General features: G+C 58.6%; 2 protein-coding genes across 4 annotated transcripts; both read right to left on the bottom strand.

The window, feature by feature from the left end:
• Window positions 1–3377: 3377 nt before the first annotated feature.
• CHEK1 (checkpoint kinase 1) lies at window positions 3378–10714 on the bottom strand. Of its 2 annotated transcripts, XM_050910875.1 has the most exons (12): window positions 10650–10714; window positions 9230–9453; window positions 9058–9122; window positions 8912–8981; window positions 8622–8810; window positions 7456–7560; window positions 7289–7384; window positions 7105–7213; window positions 6112–6289; window positions 4736–4867; window positions 4529–4630; window positions 3378–3505 (listed from the first exon to the last, which is right to left on the bottom strand). In XM_050910875.1, the coding sequence occupies exons 1-12, from the start codon at window positions 10712–10714 to the stop codon at window positions 3410–3412; spliced, it is 1431 nt and encodes a 476-aa protein (XP_050766832.1). In that variant the 3' UTR covers window positions 3378–3409. The 2 variants fall into 2 exon arrangements, with proteins under 2 accessions (XP_050766832.1, XP_050766833.1); XM_050910876.1 differs by lacking the exon at window positions 4529–4630.
• A 599-nt stretch (window positions 10715–11313) lies between these two features.
• STT3A (STT3 oligosaccharyltransferase complex catalytic subunit A) lies at window positions 11314–21822 on the bottom strand. Of its 2 annotated transcripts, none has more exons than XM_050910871.1 (19): window positions 21783–21822; window positions 19619–19706; window positions 19299–19424; window positions 18931–18991; window positions 18139–18260; window positions 17743–17888; window positions 17374–17464; window positions 16554–16660; window positions 15972–16136; window positions 15222–15402; window positions 14511–14666; window positions 14220–14311; window positions 13385–13540; window positions 13059–13247; window positions 12862–12978; window positions 12678–12780; window positions 11755–11943; window positions 11518–11633; window positions 11314–11423 (listed from the first exon to the last, which is right to left on the bottom strand). In XM_050910871.1, exons 3-19 carry the CDS (start codon window positions 19384–19386, stop codon window positions 11385–11387), a joined length of 2118 nt encoding a protein of 705 aa, XP_050766828.1. In that variant the 5' UTR covers window positions 19387–19424; window positions 19619–19706; window positions 21783–21822; the 3' UTR covers window positions 11314–11384. The 2 variants fall into 2 exon arrangements, with proteins under 2 accessions (XP_050766828.1, XP_050766827.1); XM_050910870.1 differs by lacking the exon at window positions 21783–21822 and adding an exon at window positions 20267–20283.
• Between the last annotated feature and the right edge of the window lie 962 nt (window positions 21823–22784).

The following is a 22784-nucleotide window of genomic DNA, read 5'->3' as shown; positions in this document are numbered from 1 at the left end:
GCTTCTGCGGCCCCTCTCCTGTGCCCTGCATCTGCACCCTAAATCCTCCATCCCGCGTCCTGCGTCTACATCCTAAATCCTCCATCCCACATCTGCATCCTGAATCCTACATCTACGTCCTAAATCCTCCATCCCACATCTGCATCCCGAGTCCTCCATCCTGTCTCCTGCATCTACATCCTAAATCCTACGTCCCCCATCTCCATCCTAAATCCTGTGTCCCACCTCTGCAGCCTCCATCCTGCATCTACGTCCCAAATCCTATATCCCACAGCTGCATCCCGAACCCTCCATCCCACATCTGCCTCCCAAGTCCTCCATCCTGCATCTCCATCCTAAATCCTACGTCCCATCTGCATCCTCCATCCCGCATCCTGCATCTCCAGCCTAAATCCTGTGTCCCACCTCTGCATCCTCAATCCTCCATCCTGCATCTCCAGCCTAAATCCTACAGCCCATATCTGCATCCTGAATCCTCCATCCTGCCCTACATCCCAAATCCTATGTCCCATCTGCATCCTCCATCCCGCATCCTGCTTCTCCAGCCTAAATCCTGTCCCACCTCTGCATCCTCAATCCTCCACCCTGCACCTACATCCTAAATCCTGTCCCGTATCCACAATAGAAGTCCTCCATCCCGCGTCCTGTGTCTTCATCCTAAATCCTCCATCCCACATCTGCATCCTGAATCCTGCATCTACGTCCTAAATCCTCCATCCCACATCTGCATCCCGAATCCTCCATCCTGTGTCCTGCATCTACATCCTAAATCCTATGTCCCTCATCTCCATCCTAAATCCTGTGTCCCACCTCTGCATCCTCAATCCTCCACCCTGCACCTACATCCTAAATCCTGTCCCGTATCCGCAATAGAAGTCCTCCATCCCGCGTCCTCCATCTACATCCCAAATCCTCCATCCCACATCCGCATCCCGAATCCTCCATCCCGTATCCCCATCTCCATCCTAAATCCTGCGTCCCACCTCCGCAGCCTCAACCCTCCACCCTGCGCCTACATCCTACACCCCCGTCCCGTATCCGCGTCCTCCGTCCTCCATCCCGCGTCCTGCGCCTGCATCCTCCATCCTCCGTCCCGCCTCCGCACCCTCCATCCCCGCATCCCGAACTCCCCCATCCCAAATCCCCGCGCCCCGGCGATTGCTGCGAGGAGGCCGAGGGACGGCAAAATAACCGGCGCCCGCCGGAGCACCGTGAAGTTGGGATGGGTGGGGTGGGGTAGGGTGGGGTAGGGCGGGGGTGGGGAAAAAAGCTGCCCCCGCCCCGCCCTGCCCCGCCCGCGCCGGCGATAATGTTGGTTTAAGGCATTTTGCACGCTCCGCTGCCTCTCTGAGAGCGCCTTGTCCCCGGCGGGGCCGCACAATGGGCGCTTTCAGGCACCCGGCTTTTAAAATTTTAAAATAAACCTTTTATCCCCCCTAGAATTTCCTTCCCCCCCCCAAACCAGAAAATAATCCCCCCTCCAGAGCCAAAAAAAAAACCCCAAACCCCCCACCAAACCAAACCAAACCAAAAAAAAAAAACCCCACGCAAAAAAATTGGGGTTGAAAATAATCCCCGTGGGATAATCGAGCCTGGTTAACGTGCGAGAGCAAGGCGGAGCGCGAGCGGTGCGCGGCCTCTGCTGAAGCATTCCGGGGGGGGGGGGCAAAACGTGCCCCGTGACCCCCCCGCCCCCCCCCCAAAAAATAACCAGGTAATAGGTGAAACAATAATTTGTGGCTAAAGGGGAGGCTTCCCCTTCGCAGCCCACAAAAGTGCGGCCCACTCATGCAACGAGTTGTGTCCAGCCTCGCAACCCCCCCCCAAACCCCTTAATTCCCAACGCATTCCCGAAGCTTTTATATATATATATATTTTTTTTTTCTCCTTAGAAATATAAATTCCTGGGAGGAATGAACCAGAAAACCCCTGTATTCAGCCTAATTATCCCCCCCGGCCGCAATCTGTGATCTCCGGGACAATTAAAAGCGCTTAATCCCGGTTGAAAAGCAAACAAGGTCGGAGGCGGCGTCTTCCTGCTTCCCCCTCGCCCGCTGCCGGGGTCTCGCTCCCCGGCTGCAATATAAATATGCAATTAAAAAATCGCCGCTAATTGCTTCGCCGAAGGCGGGGGGCGGGGGGGTTCCCACCGGGAAAAAAAAAAAAAAAAAAAAAAAAAAAGCCGGAGAAAGGGATATTAGAAAAACAAAAAAAAAAAGGGGGGGGAGGGAAACAAGTAAAAAGAGCATTTTCTACCCCAAAAATTAAAGGCTGATGCAGCTTTGGGGAGAAATTGCGGCGACGTCTCAGGGTTTGCACCCTGGGGTGGGTTTTTTGGGGGGGATGCTCTTTATTTTGGGGGGGGGGGGGGAAGGGGTTAATCCCCGGCTCTCCTCTCTCGCTCCAGCGCTAACAACCCCTGGCAGCTCTCCCCTCGTTAGCCCTTCCGAAAAGCAATTAAGAGAGGTTGGAAAATGAGGGCAGCTGCCGCCCTGAGACAGGGCAGGAAGGGGGGGGGCGGGGGGGGGGGGGTCAGCCCCTAAACCTTTGGGGGGGGTACAACGGGCTGGTGTAGGGCTGCACGGCTCAGCGGAGATCCCGGAGTGGGATTTACGCTGGCTGAGCAATGCTGCGCCATCAGTAGGTTTCAGGGTGAACGACATCAGGAGGTTTCAGGGTGACATCAGTAGGTTTCAGGGTGAACATCAGTAGGTTTCAGGGTGAATGAGCCCCGCACTCATCTAGATCCCCCCCAGTTTAAAAAAAAAAAAAAAAAAAGCTGTAGTGCATCTAAAGCACCCCCCAAAATATGGAATCAAATGGGTGATATTGCACCGATGCAGAGCAGCCCCCCGCATCCCCGGGGAGGATTTTTGGCCGCAAATCTCAGGGTTTGGGGCAAAACGCTGCTGCGGGCAGGGGGCTGGGCTGGGCTGAACGGGGTTAATTGGGGTAACGGGGCCAAATGCTGCCAGCGCCCTTTTTTGGGGTGAAAATAAACTGGGGGGGGGGATATTGATCCCTAAATGCTATTTTTTTATGTAACGCCTTTTTTAATTGCTGGCTTGTGGAGCACCCCAGGGCCCCCCCAGTTTGCATCAAGGCCCACCCCACACCCCCCCCCCCCCAGCACCCTGGCTGCACCCATCAGGCCAGCCCAGCACCCTCTGCTGAGCCGCCGCAGGATGGGACCCGTTGCAACCTCCCCCCCCTCGCAGCAAGCGGCACTGCTTCGTGCCCCCCCAGGGCTTTTATTGAACCTTTAAAATCCGAAGCGCGGGCGCAGGGGCGGGCGGTCGCGTGCTGCGGCGGGAGTCCCGCCAGGAGGAAGAGGAGGAGGAGGAGGAGGAGGAGGAGGAGGAGGAGGAGGAGAGGAGGAGGAGGAGGGGGCAGGTGGGGTGCAGGGGGCTCAGGTGGCGGGCAGCCAGACTTTCTGGGTGCTGACGATGTCGCTGAGCTTGCCCTTGATTTTCAGGAAATGCCGCTTGAACTCCAGGCCGTCGCCCTGCGCGGGGAGAGACGGGGGGGGGGGGGGGGGGGGGGGTTTGCATCGACTCGCACCCACCGCGCGCCCACCTTACGCCGCTCCGCGCCGCCCTGCACGCCGCCGTGCGCTGCCTTTGCACGGCGTCGCACCCGCCTCGCGTTGCTTTGCATCACCTTGCACCCGCCGTGCGTTGCCTTGCACCCACCACGTACTGCTTTGCACCCGCTGCGCGTCACCGTGCGTTGCCTTGCACCCACCTTACACGCGCTTTGCATTGCCTTGCATCACCTTGCGCCCACCACGCGCCGTGCGCTGCCCTGCGCTCGCTGGGCGCTGCCTTGCACCCACCAGGCACCACCTTCATCCCACTGGGCACCACTTTGCACCCACCCTCCACCCCCCCAGGCACTGCCCTGCGTTTCCTTGCACCCGCTGTGCACCCACCAAGCACCGCCTTGCACCCGTTCCGCATCTCCTTGCACACCCATCTCCTTGCGCCCACCCAGCACCGCCTTGCGCCCACCAGACGCTGCCTTGCATCACCTCGCAGCCGCCGTGCACCCAGCGGGCGCTGCCCTGCACCCATCTTGCATCCCCTTGCACCCACCAACACCGCCTTGCACCCAACCTTGCACGGTGCTGCATCACCTTGCACGGTCCCGCATCACTTTGCACGGTCCTGCATCACCTTGCACGGTCCCGCATCACTTTGCATGGTGCTGCATCACCTTGCATGGTCCCGCATCACCTTGCATGGTCCCGCATCGCTTTGCATGGTGCTGCATCACCTTGCATGGTCCCGCATCGCTTTGCATGGTGCTGCATCACCTTGCACGGTCCCGCATCACTTTGCACGGTCCCGCATCACCTTGCACGGTCCCGCATCACTTTGCACGGTCCCGCATCACCTTGCACGGTCCCGCATCACCTTGCACGGTCCCGCACCCACCTTGCACGGTCTTGCAAGACCCTGCATCACCTCGCACCCATCACGCACCCACCGTGCGCCCACCCTGACCCCTCCCCGCTCTCCCCGCTCACCTTGGAGAGGCGAAAATCCACCAGAATCTTGCTCTCCATCTCCACCAGGTTCACCTTGAAGATGAGTTTGTTGTTCCTCCTGTCCGTGGTCGAGATGGTGACCTGCAAAACGGCACCGAAGCCAGGGGGGGGTTCCCCCGAATTATTTCCAGATGCAACAGCATTGGGGGGGGGTCCCACCCCACAATTCTGCACCCCAATCCCTACCTGGTTCGTGCAGCTCTTCTTCCAGCCGTACCCCATCTTCTCACAGACCTCTTGCAGGGCGCGGTAAGAGCCGTCGGCGTCCAGTTTGGTGAAGAAGCGCGTCATCCGCTTCACCAGCCGCTGCCACGGGCTCTGCCAGGCCCCCCCAAAAAAACCGGTTGCAAAGGTTACAGATCCTGCAAAGCCACGGCCCCGGCTCTGCAAAATCCCGCCTTTAAGAGGACAAATATTGCAAAGCTGCACCCCCTGACGGCAAATGCTGCGAGCTGCACCTCCCAGGTCACGAAGTTGCGTTAGAAATATTGCAAAGTTGCACCCCAAGTATCAGAAATGCCGCAAAGCAGCAGCCCCGCTACTGCAAAGTTGCTCCCCAATATTATAAATATTGCAAAGCTGCTTCTTAATCTCATATATACAATACAAAGTTGCGTCCCAAATATAATAAACGCTGCAAAGTTGGACCCTGATGTTATAAATCGGATGCAAAGCCGCATCCCAAAATACTGCAGAGTTGCACCCTGATATTGTAAACGCTGCAAAGCTGCACCCCAAACGTTGCAAAGTTGCACCCTGATACTAAAAATACTGCCAAGTTGCACCCTGAGATGATAAACATTGCAACGCCGCATCCCCAGTATTGCAAAGTTGCTCCCCGATGTTATATATGCCGCAAAGTTGCACTCCAAATATTGTAAATAGTGCAAAGTTGGACCCCGATATCGTAAATCAGATGCAAAGCTGCATCCTAAATACTGCAGAGTTGCACCCTGATACTGTAAATGCTGCAAAGTTGCACCCCAAATACTACAAAGTTGCACCTCGAGATGATAAACATTGCAAAGCCGCATCCCCAGTATGGCAAAGTTGCACCCCGGTATTATAAATGCTACAAAGCTGCACCCTAAACATTGCAAAGTTGCACCCTGATTCTAAGAATACTGCAAAGTTGCACCCTGAGACGGTAAATATCGCAAAGCCGCATCCCCAGTATTGCAAAGTTGCTCCCCGATATTGCATATACGGCAAAGTTGCACCCCAGATATTGCAAGGTTGCATCCCGAGATGATAAACCCTGCAAAGCTGCATCCCGAGATGAAAAACGTTGCAAAGCCGCATCCCCGATATCGCAACGTTGCACCCTGATATTATATATACTGCAAAGTTGCACCCCAGATATTGCAAGGCTGCATCCTGAGATGATAAACCCTGCAAAGCCGCATCCCAAGATGAAAAACGTTGCAAAGCCGCATCCCCGATATTGCAACGTTGCAGCCTGGTATTCTAAATACTGCAAAGTCGCACCCCGGTATAACAAAGCCTGCAGAGCTGCACCCCAAACACCGCGCGGCGGCCGCCGCCGCCCCCCCGTGCAGCACCTGGGAGGAGCCCGGGGTGCCGAGGAGCTGGCTGTTAACCAGCATGTGCTCGGGGCAGGCGGGCTGGGAGAAGCTGATGCCCTGCACGAGCTTGTCGATGCTGGCCGCCCCGCTCTCCCAGAGCGCCCCGCCGGTGCCGGGCTCCGGCTGCGACGTGGAGTAGCTCGCCTTCTCCTCGCTGCAACGCAAGGGGAGACGGGGCGTTAGGGATGCTAGCGCAAGGGAGAGGTTGCAAGGACGGGGGAACGCGGAGGTACGCGAGCAGGGGAATTGCACCGCTTTGGGATTTGGCAGGGTTGAGTATGAGCGTGCATACACAAGCAGGCTTGTGCCTGGTTTCCACTGAATCGCCTCCTGGTGAAAACACACAGAAAGCCCTGCAACGTGCAAAGCCCTGCAACGTGCAAAGAATTGCAACGTGCAAAGCCCCGCAACGTGCAAAGAATTGCAGCATGCAAAGCCCCGCAACGTGCAAAGAATTGCAGCGTGCAAAGCCCTGCAACGTGCAAAGAATTGCAACGTGCAAAGCCCCGCAACGTGCAAAGAATTGCAGCGTGCAAAGAATTGCAGCATGCAAAGCCCCCGCAACGTGCAAAGAATTGCAGCGTGCAAAGCCCGCAACGTGCAAAGAATCGCAACGTGCAAAGCCCTGCAATGTGCAAAGCCTTTGCAACGTGCAAAGCCCGGTGGCATGCAAAGCCTTGCAATGTGCAAAGCCTTACACTGTGCAAAGCCCCGTGGCGCGCAAAGCACTGCGACATGCAAAGCCCCGCACCACGCAAAGACCTGCAGCATGCAAAGCCCCGCACCAAGCAAAGCCTCGCAGCGTGCAAAGCCCCGCGCCGTGCAAACACGCAGGAAAGCTCCCGCTTGCACAGACGCGAGGAAACCCAGCAGCACGAACAGCACCGAGGCGGCCTGCATCACCCAAGCGCGCGCTTGCATGCAAGCCGGAGCGCGCGGAAGGGGACGCGAAGGGAACCGGAGGCTCACCCGAGCGCGCCCTTCACCGGCGAGAAGTCCATATCGGATCGGACGTGCTTGGAGAAGCCGCCGGGGGAGTCGGCGACCCCCCCCGAGGACACGCGAGCCCGCTTGACGCCTGCAAAGGGGCGAGACACCCAATAACCCGCGTTCTGGGGGGGGGACACGAGCGCGTTCCCCGGTGGCCCCTTACCCTTTTTGAGGGGTTTGCTGTACCACCGGTCCTTCTTGATGTCGGGGATGGTGATCCTCGCCGTCGGGCTCTCCGTCAGGATCTTGTGCAGCAAAGCTGGGGGAGACGGGGAGGGAAATGGCGACCGCCGGCGCGGCATCGGGTGCCGCCGGGTGCCGGTTGCTTACCTAAGGGTGCCGAATCGATCTTCTTCCAAGGCGGGAGGTAGGTCTTCCTCTCCTTCCAGTCGCTGTATTCCTGGCAGCTATCGCTGGGCTGGTCCCAGGGCAGTTCTGCCGGAGGGGAAAACCCGCTGCGTTATTGCGTCGGGGCAGAGGGAGAATGGAAAGGGGAAAACGCAGCCAAGGAGGCAGCGCAGCAAGATTTGCACGGCGAGTTTTTGCAAGGCGGGGAGGGGGGTAACAAAGGCCGGCTCTGCGTGCTTTTAAACGGGGGCAACGCGCAAAGGCGCGCAGCGTGCGAAGGCGTTGCAACGGGCAAAAGTCCCGTGGCGTGCAAAAGTCCGCGACGCCCCGCAGCACGCCGAGCCCTGCAACACGCCGAGCCCTGCAACGTGCAAACAGCCTGCGGCGTGCAAAGCCCTGCGGCGCGCAAACGCTGCAAGGCGCAAACACCCGTCTGCGCTTTGCAAACGCCCCACAGCGTGCAAAAGCATCGCGGCGTGCACATGCCCGGCAGCGTGCGCAAGCCGCACGAGCACACAGCAGCACCGACTACGACACCGCGGCGATCTTCTGCGCCAGGCGTCTCTGCGCTGAACCAGGCGCTGCATCTCACGTATTCCCCCCCATGCGTTCCATACCTCCCTGCGCATCTCATATAGCCCCCTTACACATCTCACACGTTCCCCTTCTGCATCCTATGTCCCCCTATGCCTTCCATACATCCTGCTTAGGTATTTCACACCCCCCTGCTACGCACGTCATACGTCCCCCTCCATGCATTTCACGTCTCCTTCACGCACCTCATACATTCCCCCCCCTGCATTTCACACATCCTTCCCCCTATGCATTCCATACATCCCCCTTCTGCCTCTCATACACACGCATCCCATACAGCCCACCCACACACACCTCATATGGGCCCCTTCCCCTTCGCATACATCCCTCCATGCACTCCACGCGCCTCCCCCTATGCATTCCATATGCCTGCCCCCTATACGTTTCATATACACCCCCTCTGCGTTACAGATGCGCCCCCTCTGCACCCCCTCTGCGCCCTTCGCACCCCACCCTCCTCTGCATCTCACGGACACCCCTTGAGCATCCTATACATCCCCCCCCCCACACCTTATGCCTTCCATAGGCGCCCCTATACATTGCAGGCAGCCCACCTCCGGCCAGCATGGCGGTCAGCACCACGCCGCAAGCCCAGACGTCGACGGGCTCAGCCCTGAACTCGGGGCGCCGCAGCAGCTCGGGGGCCACGTAGGGCAGGGTGCCGCACATCTTGTTGAGCAGCCGCTCCCGGCCGTTGTGCTTGAAGACGGTGGCCAAGCCGAAATCGGAGATTTTCAGGTTATCTGGGCCCAAATTCGAATTCAAAAACGCCAATTAATTCCAAATGATTCCGATTAAACGGGGGAGGGAGAAGGACGGGCTGCCGCCGCCGCCGCCGCCCCACCTCGCTCGTCCAGCAGCAGGTTCTCCGGCTTCAGGTCGCGGTGGGTGATGCCGATGCTGTGCAGATAAACCTGGGGACGGAGAGAAGGGTCAGCGCCGCGCGGGGACCGCCGCTGCCGGCATCGCCGGCATCGCCGCCGCACTCACCACGCCGGCGATCAGCTGCTGGAAGAAACGCTGCGCCTCCGGCTCCGGCATCCCGATATCCGGCTCTGCGCGAGAGGAATAAGAAGGGGAAGAGCAATTCTCGACCGTTTCGGGATGAATTTTTTAACGCGACGTTTTAGATAAAAGCAAAGGTGTTTCTAAGCGGGCGTACCGATGCGGTCAAAGAGCTCTCCGCCGCTGCAGTACTCCAGGAAGAGGTATTGCGTGGCGCCTTCCCGCCGGTGCCCATAAAATTTGACGACGTTCTCGTGGTTGAGCATCTTGTTGATGCAGATTTCCTTCTTGATGTTCTCCGGGCAGTCGGCCGCTCGCTTCATGTCCACGATTTTCACGGCCACGGCTTCCTCGGTGCGGCGGTTGACGGCCAGCTGCACCCTGGGGCGGGCAGGGGGTCAGCGGGGCGCCCAGCGGGCACGAAACGGGCATGAGATGCTGCCACGGGAGACGGGCAGCAGGCAGGGAACGGGCAGGGAACTGCAGGCAGCGTGCAGGGGTCGTGCGACGGGCACGCAGCGGGTGCACGCTGGGTGTGCAATGGCCACGCGATGGGCAAGCACCGGGCATGCAAGGGGCCACGCAGCAGCCAAGCAGCGAGCAAGCAGTGGCCACAGAAGGGGCACACAAGGGCCAAGCAGCGGGCAAGCAGTGGGCACGCAAGGGGCATGCAACAGCCAAGCGGCAGGCAAACAACGGGCAAGCAGTGGGCAAGCAGTGGCCACATAAGGGCCAAGCAGCGGGCAACCAGTGAGCACACAAGGGGCATGCAACAGCCAAGCAGCAGGCAAACAACGGGCAAGCAGTGGGCACACAATGGCCAAGCAGTGGGCAAGCAGTGGCCACATAAGGGCCAAGCAGTGGGCAACCAGTGAGCACGCAAGGGGCATGCAACAGCCAAGCAGCAGCAGGCAAAGAGCGGGCAAGCAGTGGGCACACAAGGGGCACGCAACAGCCAAGCAGCGGACAAGCAGCGGGCAAGCAGTGGGCACACAAGGGGCATGCAATGGCCAAGCAGTGGGTACACAAGGGGCACGCAGTGGCCATGCAGTGGGCAAGCAGCAGGCACACACAGGGCATGCAGCGAGCAAGCAGCGGGCACACAAGGGGCATGCAGTGAGCAAGCAGCGGGCACACACAGGGCATGCAGCGAGCAAGCAGCGGGCACACACAGGGCACGCAGTGGCCATGCAGTGGGCAAGCAGCAGGCAAGCAGCGGGCACACACAGGGCATGCAGCGAGCAAGCAGTGGGCACACAAGGGACACGCAGTGGCCATGCAGTGAGCAAGCAGCGGCCGCATAAGCGGCATGCAATGGCCAAGCAGTGGGCACACAAGGGGCACGCAATGGCCATGCAGTGGGCAAGCAGTGGGCAAGCAGCGGGCACACACAGGGCACGCAGCGGGCCGTACAGAGGGTGTGCAAGTGGCACACCCAGGGGGGTCACGCTGCGCAGGCAGCGGGTTTGGGGGGGACGGGCAGCCGGGGGGGGGGGGGGGGGAAACAGTGGGCGTGCAAGGGGAGGCAGCGACCCCGACACCCCCTCACACCCCCCCCCCGGCCCCGCCGCACTCACTCCCCGTAGGCGCCCTCGCCCAGCGTCTGCACCAGGTCCCAGTCCTCCACGAAGGGCACCGCCATCCCCGGCCCCAGCTCCGGGTCCCGGGCCCGGGCCCGCTCCCGCCACGCCGCTCCTTCCCGCCGGCGCCACCGTGCCCCGCCCCGCCCCGCCCCGCCCTGCGCGCGCAGGACGCCTGGGTCCCTCCCCTCACCCTCCCCCAGACGCCTGGGTCCCTCCCCCCCCCCCCCCCCCCAGTATGACCCAGTCCCCGCTGCAGTCCGGATTTTCACCCAAATTGATCAAAAACTGCAAAACGCCCCCAAAATTCCCTCCCCGGGCTCTGGCGGGGGAAAAAAAAAAAAACCCAACAAACAAAACCAGCAGAATTGGGGAAAAAAAAACCAAACCAAACCTCCAAAATCACTTCTACTTTTTTTTTTTTTTAATTATTATTATTATTATTATTATTTGTAATTCCCCGTTAATCAACCCCTGGTTAAAGCCGTGATTTCCCATTTGGCGACTGCTCCGTGTGTATATAAAAATCGCTCCCCGGCAGGCAGGGATGGGCAGGGATGGGCAGGGACGTCCCACCGCTGCCTGCACTTACAAATGGTATAAAACAAAAAATATCATAAACCGCCCCCCCCCCCCCCCCCAAAAAAAACCCAAACCCCCCAAAATATTTCTGCTTCACAGGCAAAGGCTGGGTCAGTGCGGTGCGCGGCGTGGCCGGCGGCGGCGGCTCCTCTACGTTCTCGACAAGCCGCGGTTATCCAAATCCTTCACCTGGGTGGTAAAAAAAGGCTAGGTTAGGTGAAATTTAACTTCCCCCCCCCCCCCCCCCAAATCTGGGGGGTTCGGACTCGTTTTGGGGCCATACCTTGTATATTCGGACCAGCCAGTGCTCTGTGGTGTACGCCTCCTCCAGCACGTCCAGCTCGAAGTCCTTGTTGCCGATTTCGGCGTTCCTCACCCGGTCGTAGCCCGGCGGTCGCTCTAGGAGAGGGCAAAGTACAGGCAAGCGCTGCCACATCGCACCCCGAAGATGGCGGGGGCACGGTGGGGCGCCCTGAAAGTGGCGTCACCCCCCATGGGGGGGGTGGTTTTGGGGACTTACTGGCCTCGGTGTAGACCTGGCCGAAGCGGTAGTAGCACATCTTGTACATGAGGCAGTTGAGGAGCACCGGGGAGCCCTCGCGGTCGACCCGAAACTCCCCCGTGGGGGTGTAGTAGTCGTGCTCCTTGATGTGGCGCCCCGTGTCCGTGCTGCCCCCGATCCGCACCATCCACAGGAACTTGTTGATGTCTGAAAGGTGGAGAGCAAAGAGTTGGGGGCAAGAGCAAGGAGTTGAGCTGGGGGGCAAAGAGCGAGGAGTTGAGTTGAGTTGGGGGGCCAAGAGTGGAGTTGAGTTGGGGCACAAGGAGTTGAGCTGGGGGCCAAGAGCAAGGGGTTGAGCTGGGGGGCAAGGGGTTGAGCTGGGGGCAAAAGAGCGAGGAGTTGAGCTGGGGGGCAAAGAGTTGAGTTGGGGCACAAGAACGAGGAGTTGAGTTGAGGGGCCAAGAGCAAGGGGTTGAGTTGGGAGGCAAAGAGTTGAGTTGAGGCACAAGAACGAGGAGTTGAGTTGAGTTGGGGGGCCAAGAGCAAGGGGTTGAGTTGGGAGGCAAAGGGTTGAGTTGAGGCACAAGAACGAGGAGTTGAGTTGCGGGCCAAGAACAAGGGGTTGAGTTGGAAGGCAAAGAGTTGAGTTGGGGCACAAGAATGAGGAGTTGAGTTGAGTTGGGGGGCCAAGAGCAAGGGGTTGAGTTGGGGGGCAAAAGAACGAGGAGTTGAGTTGAGTCGGGGGGCCAAGAGCGAAGAGTTGAGTTGGGGGAGAGCAAGAAAAGGTACGGGCAGCTTCCAGAGAGAAGCATTTTGGTACCGTTTCCACTCTGCAGCCTCAGCTGAAGGTGGGACTTTGCTCCTCTAAGAGCTGTTTTGGAGAAGCCCGCGCCACCAGTGCCCCGTGGATGGGTTTGACCCAGCTCAGAGCGAGATCTTACCATCGGATGAATACCCGGTGAGGCCTCCGAAGATTACCAGCACGTAGCTGACGTCCAGCTCCCTCATGATCTCGTAGGCTTTCTCCTCCGTCGATGCCATCGCCTGGAGAAGACGCGGCATCGGTCATGCCACGTGGTGCCCCAGAAAGGCAGGGCAAGGCTGGCGGGCGAGGGAAGGACTTACCTGACCGACGCGGGAGATGTGCGTGTTGTTCCAGGTGTTGTTGTCCACCAGGATGGTCCGGTTGGCCATGGCGGTTATCTGGTACCCGTAATCCCACCACGACATCACCTTCGCGTCCTGCACCCAAACACCAGACGTGCCGTCAGCACCTCAGCGGACGACGTTGGGTCCCCGCCGCCCAAATGACCCCCGTTTACCTCCGGCGTGTTGTGACGCAGCCAGTAATAAGCTTCTCTGAAGTCATCAAAGATGATCCTGCTGCCGTCCCCGCCTCGGGCGGACAGCACGATGGAAGGGGAGGAGTACGCCTCGCTGGTCACCCAGGTGGAATGGAAGGTGTAGGTGATCAGGAAGAAAGCCATGACCAGGATCATGCCGCTGGCAACCTGGGGGAACAAATCGGGGTCAACGGTGGAGGGAAGAGGCCATCAGCCTCCCGCACTTGTCCCCGCCGGGACTAGGTGTCTTCTCCCCGCCGGGACTAGGTGTCTTCTCCCCCTTCCCGAGCCGGCCCAACGCTCACTTCGTTTTTGATGGGGTAGGTGGAGTCTTGCTGCTTTTTGCTCTTCTTGTCCGGTCGGCTGATATCCAGGTTCTTCATGTAGGTGGACAACACCTGAGAAACCCCGATGCCGGACAGGATGCACATCACCGGGGCCAGCACCAGCATGAGACGCACCTACGGGCGACAGCAGAACTGTCAGCGGCTGTCGGAGAAGAAATCCGGGCAGAAATCCGAGAGAAGAGGGAAATTAAATGCCGTCCCTAATTCAGCACCTCGAATTCAGCAGAAACATCAGCCTCGAGATAAACCCGTAGCCGATTTTCTTTAGTGGGAGCTGCCACCGTCTCAGAGAGGGAAGTTCTCTCAAAAATTGGCCAACGTGCCGAAGCGACCTCCATTTAACGCCCTCGGGCAATCTTAGGTGGAGCCAAGAATTAGGAGATGCCTCCACAAACCAGAAATCAAGCCACATTTAGGGCTCGGGGTGCTACAGCAAGAGCGGAAACAGGCTCACAAGCAGCCGATTGCCGTCGGTCCCTGCTCGGATACCTGGAGAATTTGTTTGGGTTTGCAATTCAGCTATGGGAGACCAGGAACAGAGAGCCAGTGGCGGGGAGCGGTGGCCATAAAGGAGCGAGTAACACCAAAACCAGTAAGTTTTGCAACGTCACGTTCCCTCGCTGCACAGCGGGGCGAATAAACCAGTTTTAAGGAAGGGAGAAAAGCCTCATGAACGTTTCAGCCGGCTCAGGGCAGAAGAACCATCATCAACAAGTTCAGAAAAATAAATGACATCAGCTTCGTTAAGACCGTTCCGTCATCACGCCTGCGCCCAGCAGGCAGCGGCCCTCACCATCACGGCAGAGAAGTACATGCTGGTCACGCCGTACATGATGATAAAAATGCGGGCGTCCGAGAGGTTGCTGAAGCAGTAATACAGACCAACTGCGAAGAGGAAAGAGAAACGGGTCAGGTTCAGCTTCGCAATCCGTCGCCCGACATCCAAAACAGCCGGCAGAGGCACGGCAGACTCGGCACGGTGAGGAGAGGGGAGGCCGCGGTCACGGCCGGCAGAATAAAACCCTTACGGCGTCGTACGGTGATTTAATAAATCGGGATCTGACGACATCTGGGCTGGGCTCACCTGGGAACATGAAAACGAGAAGCTGCAGGTCAAAATAATAGGAGGACCAAGTGGTGGGCTGGTGCTCGGAGACGGAGGCGATGATGGGGATGTTGTTCTTTGCATAGGAAGGATCCAGCAGGGAGTAGAAACGCCCCGTCCACGGGGAGATTTTCCCTAGGGAAGAGGAGGGGAGGGGGAGGAAAAAAAAAAAAAAATCATATTCAGTTCCAGCAGAGAGTAACCAGCAACGCCGATACGTTCTTGCACACCGGCAAGGCTGAACGAGCAATCCTGGACCTCGTTTAACATCTCTATTACTCAAAATGGCCATTTTAGAAAGGAAATACGGCGCAATTTTACCCTAAAAGGACTTCTCCCCCGCCCGACCGACATTTTTAGCATCTCTTCGCTACTACAGATCGACATGCACTTTCTGAAGCCCCAGCTCAGCGTCCCCCAGCACGCACGCAGGCGCGCCGAGTCACGGCAGGTTTCTCTCTGCGCCTCGGATCACCCGGAGCCCGGATCTTACAGCTGCTTGCGAAGTATTTCCCTGCTAACGCACAAATCGGGGCAGGTCCCAGCCTCCCCCTCGGAGGGAAGCACCGAAACGGCAGCGCGGGCAACGACGCGGAGTCAGGAGCGACAAATTACGTGCTCCTCAAAGCAACGCAAGGAGGCAAAGCCGGCGGCGAAAACGCGCTCATCGTCGCCACCGTCTCGGGCTACCTGTCAGCATCAGCACGGCGCCGATGGTGAGGAGGACGAAGCCGACCAGGGAAATGACGCTCCTGAAGAGGATTTCGAACTGCTGCGGGTTCAGTTTGCTCCGAAGGTAGTCTACGAAGGCGTGGATCTGACACAAGCCGAAGACTCCAAGGGCAGCCATGTGCTCCGAGGAGAGGACAGGCTGCAAGCAGGGGAAGAGCGTGATCAGATACGGAGGAGACCGAGAGCCGCGTTGCGCCCGGTATCGGGCTTTTTTTTTTTTTTTTTTAAAAAACCAAATCACTTCTCAGCAAAATCGCTGCCGAAATCAGGGGAAACCGTCCCCTCCCCGCAGACGGCACAGCTGCCGCGTCTCACTTTCTTACATCAGCTTCGATTCCCAGATAGGAATCCACAGGGAAAATCGAACCGCTTCTCTTGAAAACGTGAGCTAAGCGGGCATTTTTCCTGCTACACCAAGACGCACGCTGGCAGGAGCGTTTCCTTCACCAAAACCAGATAGATTTTCATGAAAGGCAACCGGTGCCGTGAAGGTTATTAGCAGCTTTGAAAGTCACCCAGCACCTCCAAAAGCTAATCTCGCCAACGGTCGCAACGAATCGGCGTAACGGGAGCTAGACCTAGAAGCCAGCACCCGCTTAGAACGTCAATAGGCAAGAAGAGCAACTTCTCCAGGCGCCAACCCGCTGTTGCTCTGTTACAACCCACGAAATGACCGTCCCCGAGTCTGCAAATCATTCTGGTCCCCACCTGGAAGCCAACAAAGGAGATCTGCATCGAGAGGATGGTTCCCAAGCAGTAGACCGTGCAATAGGCTACGTAGATCCTGTGGGAGAAGCGTCCGGTCAGCATCAGCACAAGAACATGCAAGGGGATGAGGTTAATCAGAAAGACGTAGCCACCCCACGAGGAGACCTGCCGAGAGAGAGAAACAAACAAAAAACCCACAAGTTCCAGGACTGAACGGGTTGCGCAGCGGAGGTCAAAACGCGGCAGGTTGGGTTTTCCCGGGATCACGCGCGGGATTTTGGCCCAGCGGCAAGGCCAGCCGAGATCCGCTCTCTCTAAGGGCGTCCTCAACAGTCACCGCTGCCAGAAGCCCAGATTTTTCAACGCTGGTCATAAAACCTGGCACAAAACCCCCCGCTAGTTTCGGTAAGCGGAAATGAATGAAGAAAGCACCCGTTCCGTTTTCGGGCCAAGCCCTTCGCAGAGGTTCTAGCTCCCTGAATACAAAGACGCAGGAACGGCACGCCACGTATTTTCGGTCACCGTATCGCGAGCGGTCCTTGGAGTCAGAAATACCTCGGCGCTGGGAGAAGGAAGGCTTACCATGTAGAAATAGGCAAGAGCGCACATTGCTGCCCAATAGATGGAGCCAGTTTTGACGGCTTTGATCCACATGTAGTAAGTTAGCAGCATGCAGAATATGGCGATGCCTGGGTGGAAGGACACGGAAAGGTCAAAGCAAGCTCACATCAGCCCTGAAACGTTAATATAATCTCTGGGGCGCACTCAGTCGCATTAAAAACATATCTAGAAATGCTTTTGCTGCTCCATCAGAAGATGGAACAGCACCTCGTACGAAGAGCCAGGCCTGGGAAAAGGGTTTCATATCTGATTTCTGGATTGAAACACTGTCATGTTTGTGTCTTACTGTAGGTAACGGCTCGCGTGGCTTCTTCTAGCCACACCAGCTAGCCTTTCTGGACACAGCAACTCCTTACACGGCCCCCGAAAGCCCAGCTACGGGAGAGGAACCTGGATCCTCTTCTGCCCTAGGCGTCAACAACGAGATTGCCGCCTTTGCCAGTCCCAAAGTCACTGCCGGAACGGAGATAAAAGCACGGGGGAGCCGCGTGGCAGCTCCGATCCCAAGCAGGGTTCGTGGAGGTGGCAAAAGCCTTTTGGATTTGCAAACAAGGACGGCCGGGGAATGGGGCGCGCTCGCTGCCGGAGTCGGGAAACGCTCCCTCTTCGCAACCGCACAGGCCACCGATCTCCGAGCAGTTGGGTTAGTAAACCGCAGGGAGCCGTCGGGGCTCGCTGGGAAAGGAGGGTTCCTCTATCGTGCCCTGCAGCATCTTTACCGTCATTTTCCAGCAGCCCACAGTCGTTAAAGGTTTCCTCGCTCCGAGCGTCACAAACTCACCTTCGTTATCGTAGGAGCCGGCAACAGATCGAGAGATGTACCCGGGCACAACCGCGATCATGGCAGCAGCGAGGAGTCCTGCCCCTGCATCCTGGGGCAAAAAAAAACACAGCCAGAGGGTGGAAAAAGCCATCAGTTTTTAGGGCTTTTGTTACCATGCCATACTATGCACGGATACGCCTCGAAGCAATAAAAACGTGTGTTGAAACGAAATTTTAAAACAGATCTCCCGTTTCCCAGAAGTTCTGGGTTTTGACCAGCGCGGCGGTCACCTCCAAACCTCTGATACAGCTGCGAGCTGCCTTTCCAAAAGGCAAAGAGCCCCCGCTCCTCCGTAAAGCCTGCAAGTACGCCCGATCGTCCCCTCACCTTCAGCTCTTTGGTGAGGTGGTAAGTCACGATGGTGGTGAAAGAGGAGAAGAGGGGAGCCAGGAAGACACAGACATTTCGGATGTCGATGGTGATGTGGAAGAAGTGCAGGACGTGGTAAATCGCCGCCGAGGTGATCATCAGGCCTACGGGACAGAAACGACGCCGTTACCGGGGCGCTCTCGGTCTGCTCGCAGCCCCGGGGGTCGTTAGCTTGCAATTAACAGCAGGGCAGCCGGGAAGGAGCTGCTGCCCAGGATGTCCTTGACGCAGGGCATTCCCCCGAGCTCCCCTCCTCTCCCAGCCGGCACTCCCGGCTCTGCTCCGCGCGCACGACCCGCCCCTCTCCCGATTTTTCCCTCGCGCGAGGTGCCTTTCGGCTCGGCGGAAGCTTACCCGGATAAATGGTCCCGCCGATAATCCTGCCCAAGGGGTACCACGCTCGGTCGTCAAACCAGTTGTGGAATTTATAGAAGCCCTCCTCCGCCAGAAAGCGGGTTGTGCGGTAGTTAAAATACCTGCAAGAGCGACAAGCCCTAAGGGTCTCTGCGTCTGGATATAGAGACGTCGAGCGCTCACCGCTCCTCGGATCACAACCACGGGTCCTTAACAATCGTTCGGGGGGGTCAGGCCGCTTTTGACAGGCAGGTAAGTACCAAATCGCGTGCCCGTTTGGATACCCTTTCTCTGCTGTCTCGGGGTAAAAGAGCGCTGCGAGGGCTGACCGCGTGTTTTCCACGCAGAGGGAATCAGTCCAGTTTCCCTCGAGCGCCGCAAACCTCAGCTGCAAAGGTTCACCCCTCCTCCTAGGGGGTTGAAAAGCGGGTTTGCAAAGGTCACGTCCTCCCTCGCGCCTGATTTAATCAGCAACAAGCCTGGGACGTGGACACGCGTTGTACTAGGAGCCCGCTCCTCCTGCTGCGCCCTGCTCAGGCAGAGAATAACCACATCCCAGCAGAAAAGCGGTGACGGGCGATTACTTAGACCTAGGCTGCAGGAAGAGTCCTGGGAACTGAGAAGTGAATTTTGGGTCTAGAAGAGGAAAAACTAGCTGTACGGAAAACTGCTCTCCAAATCCCTCATCCTCAACGGCGATTAACTTGAGCCCGGCAAACACCACCCAACTTCTGCGTGCTCCGGAAGAGAAAAACCCAGCAGGCCCCCACAAAACGGGAGGAAGACACTTACGGGTCAAACTCATGGATGACGCTTTCGAATCTTAAGACGGAAAAAAGCCTCGTGGAGAAAGCTGCAAACACAGAAAAAGGGCAGAGTGAATCTACGGTGCTCACAGAGCCAGAGTTTTGCTAGGTTCATCATCTACTTCGACCGATTAAAATTGTTTCTGTCTCAAACTGGTCCTTGGGGAGATAGAGAAAGATGTGTTTTTCAAAGGAACGGATACGGAAGGAATAAGAGCATTCCCTTAAGAAAGATGAGAGCTTCACAACCTATAGAAGAAGAGAAGAAGGAGCAGAGGCGGCTCCATCCCGGGGTCCCCCTTCGAGGGCACCAGCAGGCATCCGCAAGGCCGGCGCAGCAGGACGCGGACTTACACAGCACAGCCGCCATCGACAAGATGAGGAGCTTGAGCAGAGTGTCTTGCTTCTCGTAGGACAGCCGGAGAAACCCTAACTTGGTCATTTTCACATCAAAGGCAGAGATTGAGGACGCCCGAACACCTGGAAAACGGAGAGGGAAGATGATCAAAGAGCGAGCCAGCTCGCAGCCCCACGTCCTCTCGAAATGTTTCACGAAATAGGACCTCAAATACCCGACTCCTGCCCAAGGAGGCTGTGTCCACCCTTCACCCCCGCCGGATGCTTCCGCTGATCCGTGTCTCCCTTCCCCAAATCCCCTGGCCTCCCGTCCTCACCAGATCAGTTGCCCCAGGTCTCGGCTGAGGTTTTTCTTTCTTTTACAGAGAGCAGAACTTCTTCGGGGCAGAGGACTCGTCTGTTTCTCTGCGTACAAAACAAAAGCCCAAGCGTAAGCTTTTAGCAAAACCGCTAAATTTTCCCTGGCTGGTCTCTGGAGTTTAACTGCCACCTGTACGCGACGCACAAAAAAATAATCCACGGAGAACGCAAGAAATTGGTGCTGTTTTCTCGCATACAGGAGGTCCGAACAGCTCCTGGCCGCTCCCGCTTCGAATTATTTACGTTAAACATATACATCCCAGTGGTTCGCTAAGGCAGACCAGCACAGTAAATCAGCTTTGCTTACACCAGACAACTTGGCTGCTTAATTCAGCCTTCCTCGGTGGAGGAAGAGCCAGCGAAATCCTGGTATTAGACACCGAGGAAGTGAAACTGTGGCCAGAGAATAACGCCTTTCTACTCTTGAAAATGCTCTGATTTCTTTTAATTACTTCTTTAGCCAGTCGATCCGGGAAAAAACCTCCCACCACTGCCTGCAGGTTCAGTGCCAGAACCGGTGGCTAAGTCCTCAGTTCACATCTCTGAGCTACAACACCGGGGAGAGCAGATTTGGACAGGCTGAGATTTAAAAATACAATACAAACCGGGCCTGAAAAAAAATCTTTCTGTGACCTGGAAGCGATTCCGACTTGCACACGTTCGTCACTAATTGATACAGAAAGAAGCCCGTGTTGTAATTATTTCCTGGTTCCCCTGGGGATAATAAGCAGCAGCTAATAACGCTAGAACGCAGATGCCTCCGGGGCACGAGTCGCTCTGCCACCCGGGTACCACCAGTACCCCGATTTCCACAGCACCGGTAGACAACTCACGGGGTGCGGGGGGACCCTTCACCACCCAGTAAAGCCACAGCTACTGGGGGAATGGGCAGCCCCCGGCCAGTCCCCAGATACTGAGGTGGGAAGGAGGAAAAGCTGTCCCTGGGCTACGGACTACGGCCCCGCTCTGGTCACCAGCCCCTCCGAGCTTGTCTGCGTCCTACAAGACGCTGTGCCCCCCACGAGCCCCCCGTGCTGCACCCCAAACCCCTGCACACCCCATCACCCCACACCTCCAGGCACTCCACAACCCCTCACCCCCCAGCCCTGGGCACCCCGCAGCCCCAAGCACCCCCAACCCCTAGGCACCCCCTCGGTCCACATCCCACAGGCTCCAGCCCCTGACAACCAGCAGCGCCTCACCCCACACACCTGGGTGCCACACAACATCGCCCACCCCAAACCCCATAATCCTACAGACCCGGGCACCCTACAACCCCACAGCTCATCACCCCACAGACCTGGGCACCCCACAACCCCACAGCTCACCACCCCACAGGCCTGGGCACCCCACAACCCCACAGCTCATCACCCCACAGGCCTGGGCACCCCACAGCCCCACAGCCCATCACCTCACAGGCCTAGGCACCCCACAACCCCACAGTTCATCGTTCCACAGGCCTGGGCACCCCACTGCTCATCACCCCACAGGCCTGGGCACCCCACAGCCCCACAGCTCACCACCCCACAGGCCTGGGCACCCCACAACCCCACAGCTCACCACCCCACAGGCCTGGGCACCCCACAACCCCACAGCTCATCACCCCACAGGCCTGGGCACCCCACAGCCCCACAGCCCATCACCTCACAGGCCTGGGCACCCCACAACCCCACAGTTCATCGTTCCACAGGCCTGGGCACCCCACTGCTCATCACCCCACAGGCCTGGGCACCCCACAGCCCCACAGCTCACCACCCCACAGGCCTGGGCACCCCACAGCCCATCACCCCACATGCCTGGGCATCCCACAGGCCCCCACCCCACAGGCCCCCACCCCACATGCCTGGGCACCCCACAACCCCACAGCCCATCACCCCACATGCCTGGGCACCCCACAACCCCACAGCCCATCACCCCACATGCCTGGGCACCCCACAGCCCCACAGCCCATCACCCCACAGGCCCCCACCCCACAGGCCTGGGCACTCCACAACCCCATAGGCCTGAGGACTACCACAACTCCCTCACCCGGGCGCAGCCCCCGCCCCACGGGCCCGGGCACCCCTCGGCACAAGGCAGCTCCCCCCCCGGCACCAGGCCCCCCGGGGCCGCGGCCCTCACCCGGGCGCAGCGCTCGGCCCCGCCGCCCCGGCCATCCGCCCCGCGCAGCCGCCCTTGCCCGCCGCCGTGGCCCGCCCCGCCCCGCCCGCTCGCCATTGGTCCTCACCGACGCCACTCCAGATGCGGCGGCTCTCATTGGCCGCGACGCAGTGCACTCAACCGAGGGCGGGGCGGGGCGTGCTGCGTATGGCTCCTCCCGATTGGCGGAACGCGGGGAGGGCGGGACAGCCGGAGAACGAGCCGTGACGTGTCCGTCCGGGCTGGCGGCGCCCGGGGAAGAGGGGGGGGCGGAGCGAGGGCGATCACGTGGGCGGATGCGGAAGCGGGCTGTCCCCGCCACGTGGGTGGCGCCACGTGGGCGCCGCCCAGGGGAAGGCAGCGGCGGGCCCGGGGGCGGGGAGGGGTCCCCGGGGAGGGGGGGGGGTCCCCAACCGCGCTGTGACGGCACGAACCCGCCGAGGGGAACCCCCCCCCCCCTCCGTCCCCCCCCCCCAGCTTAAAGACAGGGGCACGCGCAGGACGGCTGCAAATCGTGATTTCTCCGTTTAATGTTTCAGTGTGAAAATACTCGAGAAAAGTTGATAAACCCCCCAAAAAAACCACCCCCCACCCCCCAAGGGTTTTCGTTTTTGAACGTCACCGGTTCCTTCCCCGACCCGACAGGAACGGTACATGCACGGGGAGGGGGAACGCTGTGCTCCACTGCAGCAGGAACTCCCCCAAAATACACAGCCCCCCTCCACCCTGAGTTGGTGGGGGGCGTCGGCGTCACGAAGCTACGGCAAAATTGGGGGGGGGGGGGGGAGGAAGAGGTGTGGGGGGGTGTCACAAACCATCCGCCCGAGAGGGGGGCCGCGGGGAAGAGCGTACAAAAGAGTCCGCTATAAAACAAGCGCAGGGCGCGAGCCGGCTCTTGGAAACTCACAAAAGATGTTAAAAAATCTAGATTTGTGAGACCCCCCCCCCCAAAAAATTTCCGTGGCAGCGGGAGGAGGGAGGGGG

Source organism: Gymnogyps californianus, chromosome 25, assembly GCF_018139145.2.
Source record: "Gymnogyps californianus isolate 813 chromosome 25, ASM1813914v2, whole genome shotgun sequence".
NCBI lineage: Eukaryota > Metazoa > Chordata > Aves > Accipitriformes > Cathartidae > Gymnogyps > Gymnogyps californianus.
Note: the sequence above shows the minus strand (reverse complement) of the source record. Positions and strands in the feature narration are given on the sequence as shown.